A 5,409-nucleotide genomic window follows, 5' to 3' on the forward strand; every position below is an offset into this window, starting at 1 on the left:
TTGGACTGGAATGAGGTCCTGCCCTGATGAACACCAGAACACCAAAACAAAATCTAGTTTTTGTATGGGAGTGACTCACACATAGCCAGCAGCATGAACACTAGGCTACAATGTGAAGAAAGCACTGATGCTTAATACAGATCAATATTTGGCCTCAGGTTTTCCAGGCATAGAGTCTTGGCATTTCAGCCTCCACCACTGAGCAAGAATTAGGCACACTGGGGCACCAGGGAAGGACAGTCTGTAGAACTTTTGGCTCCTTTCTGCTTCTCTGACCCACAGCTGGAAAGGTTGGCCAAATCAAGATAGAATCGGGACTTGAGGAAGCGGCGGTATGAATCCTTTTCCATCAGGTTGAAAATCTTCTTCTGAGCCTCATCAAAGCAGGTTATCGTAGGCTCCAGCATGTTACGACTTGTCTCCTCCCTGGTGCAGGAGTCCAGGTTTACCTAAGGGCCAGAGTCCAAGGCTTCATTAGACATTTTACCCCATAAGGATGGGAGGCTGCATGCTTTGTACTGTGTGCACTCTCTATACCCCAGAAGTGAAAAAAAGGACATTCAGCTCGACCCTGGCACACGTGAGAGAACATAAAATGTTCAACTGCTTCAGGGTGGGTAGGGTAATAACTTCAATGATTTCTCACAAACTTGGGATATTCCTCCAAAAAAATTCATGACGGGAGATCATCTGGATGAAAGAGCTTTTTACTTAACTTATTTATTTGGGGTTGTCAAGATTGTAATAACCTGCTTCACTGTTGTACCTTTAATTCACATCGTCTAAGGATCCATGCCATTGAATGTCTAGAAAATTTCACTAGGATGCAGACAGTTCTTTGCCACGCAGACCTACCTCTTTGGTTGCCTGGACGGAGATGAATTCATTATAGATCTTTTTGGCCTTGGGACTTAGTTTAGAGGGTGATTTGATTTTCTTGTACTCTTCACAGCTGATCCAGAAGTCAATGTTCTCCTCACTGTATTCAGACTTCAAGAAAGCTTTGAAAGCGGCCAGTCCACCTGTGACAGAGGAGAAGGAACCACTGTTGTCATCACAGTGACTGCCCTCTTGGGCACCGTATTGCAGATAAAGCTGGGGTGCTTGAGGGAAAAAGGCATCCGTTCAAACAGTGCCCTATTTCCTCCTTTTGGGAGGTCACTGGAGGTCAGATGTTTGAAGTCTCTTTCAAGAAAGTGTTATGTTTCTGAAATGCCTATGCTGCCCTCAATTGCCAAAGTGAGTTTGGGAAAGAGAAACTGAGGTCGATTCTGCAAGAAATCTCAATATTTGGGGGTTTTCCTCTACCCATTTTCTATGTGATGAAAGAGATGGTTTTCCACATGGATTGTGTATGAGCTTTCTATTGTATGTCACAAAGCTCTAGGATATGGTAAGATTTTAAGCAGGCTGATTTTCTTGAGTCTGAAATGCAGAAGAAATCCAAGGCTTTCTGTAATGCCTATGAGATCAGGCATAATATGAGATAACTTGTCTATCCAGTGTGCTATATCTTCATCCCAGGGAGTGGAGGTTGGGGGAGAAGTTGTCATACTTACATTCATGACTAATCAGGTTTTCCAGTGATTCAGCCCACTTTTTGACTTCCTCTTGGCTCACCCTAGAGACATTACAGAGAAAGAATAACCTGAATGCTAGGATACAAAATGGGGGCAAAACATTTAAGATCCTGAATAAAACCCAGAGATTTTATTTTCCATCATTACGCTGAGACCTGTCATTGCACAGGGCCGTCTTTCCACTAGATGTATGGAAATTTCAAATGCAAACGTGATCTCCATGGAAATGGAGGCCATCATGATCCAAATCTAGGTTAACTAGGGACATAACTTCCTTTTCTCCTTACAGAACATCTCTGTCATCAGATAGTTAATACGCAGTGGCTCTTTGCCAAGGCCTTTTCCCTTACCTCTGACAAATCACCACTTTGTCCCTCTTGCTGTGGGAAGAATTATGTTCACAGGAATCAGACTTCTGCAGCAAGAAACCGAGCCGATGTTTCATATCTTTTGCACTGCACAGAAGAGGGCAAAAAAAAAAAAAGAATAATGATACAGAGCTCTCTTTAGAAGATACCCTAATGGTACAGTTCAAAGGGCTCATCACTAGTAAAGGGGCAGGGGTAATTTATTTAGGATATAGGAGTTGAAGCTGGCAAGAACTCTCAGGAAAATGAGATTCTGCTTCTGCCTATGACTTACTGCAAAACCTGGAGCACAGCCTCCTTCATCAGTAACTGGAATTCTGACCCTTCAGTCTAACTGCGGAGCCTCTTCTGTAAACCTGTCATTTTGACCAAAGGAACACTTAGGTATCTTCAGCAGAAACACATTCAAAACTTGACTATTCTCTGAGTAAGTTTTAGGTATTGGAGAGCAAGCAGTGAACGGTGAAATATAGCACTTGCTTGTTGTGCGCCACCTTCTGGAGGGTAGTTGCTACTTCCATCTGCCTCACTGCTAGCAGAGCAATGGAGAAGAACCTGAGGAAGTGAGGGTTTGTTCCATTCCAGCCTGGATGTGGTGAGCAAGTCACATTATGGAGGTGTGCAGCTCCAGCAGAGAGGAGTGGAAAATGAGGGGGTAAACACAAATGTTCAGGCTGAAACCTGAGCTCCTGCAGGTTTGCTTCTAAGGAAAGCAAGCTTTCCTGCTATTGCTACTACTTTCCTTTTTAACATCTACACTATAAGGATATTGACACTATAAAGCACATTTGAGGCTTAAAAAACAACAATAAGGAGAAGCAAGCAAGAGTCATCACTGAAGCTCCTGATTATTTAATTGGAGCAGAGCTTCCAGCTTATGGTCACTGTTTAATAGGTCGCTAGGGTACGGCAGGGCATGTGACTCATTCAAAAAGGAGGACCTTTTAATAAGCTTTGAGCTCAACCTCCTCACTTTTTGTTATTTATTCTTTTGCTTGGATCTCTTTTCTTATAAAAGCTGAGATACAGTTTTAAAGGAGAAATGTTGTTTTGAAGGAAATGAAAGACTAAATGAATGACGAGTTGTTCCTGTTTAGAGGGAGGAAGATGAAGCCACAAGGTTAAAAGGACATTTTAGGATGGCTACTGATATAATAATGCCTTACCTATGTGCATTTCTCCAGAAAGTTTAAAATCCATTATATTATTGTGCTGCCCCTAAAACAGTATCTTCTTTCCCTCACAAGACTGTTCTCCCTCCTCTGTTTCCCCAAGTGGTCACGGGATACAAAATCTTCCTTAATGATAGCAAGATCTAATCATGAAGCCTGCAGTGATTCTAAGGTGATAATGTAAGTATATTGTGATTGGGTCAAAACAGAAATCATCTCATGTTTCCATATGCCAGGTCCAGCTGAGATCTGACAGTTATCGACCAACGCAGAATCTTTTCACGAAGACTTGAAAGTACTCTTAGCAAGTACATTACACTTGTCCTAATAACACAATAGAACCATAGAAATAAAAACCAAGATGACTCCACTGACCTCTGAAGTAAGAAACCTGGATTTGATCTGCACTCTGCCACCCACCACCTACGTGACCTTGAGCATTTCACGTTCCCCCTGGAGCCTCAGGCACCAATGTGAGAATGAAGGTGCTGGACAAGATGATTCACAGTTCACCAGTGAGGAAAGGGAAGAGCAGTTGACCCTGCTGATATAGAGTTTACCTCCCCAGGTTAGCCTCTTAGCTCCTGGAAGGCAAAGCTCTAGAGTAATTACTCACCTGTCTCCTAAAATATTTACCAGAGCATAACCTTCTCCTGACACTCCTGTATTTTGTATGATTAATTTTCTAGATGAGCTAACTGAAGCTTGGATTGATTTGCTCTATTCAGTTCAGGAAATTAATGGTGGAGGTCAGGGCCACTGTTTTCATAAGTGCTCCCTGCCAGACCTTCCTGATTCATTTTAAAGTAGCCATGAAAGAATGAAATAAAAAAACAGATTATTTTTTCATACTCCTGAATGACAGGAGGTAAACTCCTTAGGATTACACAAAAGACTGTGCTTTCTGAGATAATTCTGAACTGAAATTTAAGGTGACTTCACCTGCAAATTTAAGGTTTGCAGAGGAACAAGACAGGGGGTGGTACATGTACAAATTGACTTTTTACTTTATAAGATTAAGTAATGTAATAGGCACTAGTTTTGTAGTTTTTCAGCTAATATATGAGCATTCTATGAAAGCATTTATTTATATCTTTTTTAAAACGGCAAAGACATATGAGTAGCTGCATATCTTTAAGGTTTTTTTTTTTTAGTCAAGAGACAGTACTTTGACAAAACAATGTCTTTAAGATGAGATCTTCCACAGAGCCCTTAGCTGATTTGTTATGATCAATATTTCTCAACCACCAATCACATATGGCATTTCGAGAACTAGAGGTAGGGGCAGAGAGATAAGGGAGACCTGGTTTTGAAACTCTTATTTTATTGTAGCATTTGCTTATAAGGACACAGAGTGAAAGATACTGCAGCATCACACAGACAGCACAGTGCCTTTCTGGTGATGTAGCCAAACTTCATTCTGAGGTATCCTCCCCAAAACGAGATCTCGTATACAATAAGAAAGCCCACACCCATGATTCTACGTACCTCAGTGATATTCAAATAACAGTAACACAGGTAGAGACATTACAGACCACTGTATATAGTCCAAAAACCTCATATCACTTCTTAATTAGAACTAGCTTGGTCAGAGGATCAGAACAGTCCTCAAGACTAAGGTCATAGAAAGCAACATATGGGATGCCAAAATTTGGAGTGAACACTTCCCAAGTCACAATTTCTAGCTAGTCTTGAAGGAAAGCTAGGAGGCTGATGCTCTCCTCACCACATTGTTTCTAATTCCAAAGAACCAGGTTAGTAAGTAGGATATGCAAACAACTTAAAAAGTCTATCTGAAAGTTTAACACTATCTGGTTTAGTGGCTGAAAATAATCTTACCTCCTCAAGCAAGAAGCCGGCAGACCTGCAAGTCCTTTGCACATCTTGTGTAGTGTGGGATTCACGTTAGGAAAGAAATGCAGCAGGAAGAGCTGTGGCTTCTGTTCTGAGCACACTTTGCCTTTTCTCCGGTAAAGATACTGTCAGAATCCTCTGAGCTTCTCCCTCCCAAGCCTGTAGGGGTCTCATTTATAGCCCAGCCAAGACCATCCAGCCAATCAGATGGCAGCTCTGTAATACCATCTCCTCTCAGCCTCCTTCTGCCTCTCCAGCCTCTGGAAGAGATAAGGAAGAAAGGGCTGACGCAACAATGCAAAGTGAACAGGCAGAAAAATCCTCCTGCAAAGTAGACATACAGAAAATACAAACTTGCTCAGTGCTCTACGGATGTCTGAGGTTTTGAATGTCCAGAAAAGGAAAAGATAAGTTTACAATGCTACAAAACATGGG

At 41.8% G+C, this 5,409-nt stretch overlaps 1 protein-coding gene across 1 annotated transcript; it reads right to left on the reverse strand.

Annotated features, from left to right (window-relative positions):
• Window positions 1-209: 209 nt before the first annotated feature.
• On the reverse strand, window positions 210-5,100 carry RGS4 (regulator of G protein signaling 4; the record flags this gene model as incomplete). The annotated part of the gene is made up of 5 exons (XM_082861028.1): window positions 4,960-5,100; window positions 1,931-2,035; window positions 1,560-1,621; window positions 856-1,022; window positions 210-449 (listed from the first exon to the last, which is right to left on the reverse strand). The coding sequence occupies exons 1-5, from the start codon at window positions 5,001-5,003 to the stop codon at window positions 210-212; spliced, it is 618 nt and encodes a 205-aa protein (XP_082717154.1). The 5' UTR covers window positions 5,004-5,100.
• Window positions 5,101-5,409: the final 309 nt, after the last annotated feature.

The sequence above is a fragment of the Leucopleurus acutus genome (genome assembly GCF_964270905.1).
Source record: "Leucopleurus acutus genome assembly, chromosome: 2".
Classification (NCBI taxonomy): domain Eukaryota; kingdom Metazoa; phylum Chordata; class Mammalia; order Artiodactyla; family Delphinidae; genus Leucopleurus; species Leucopleurus acutus.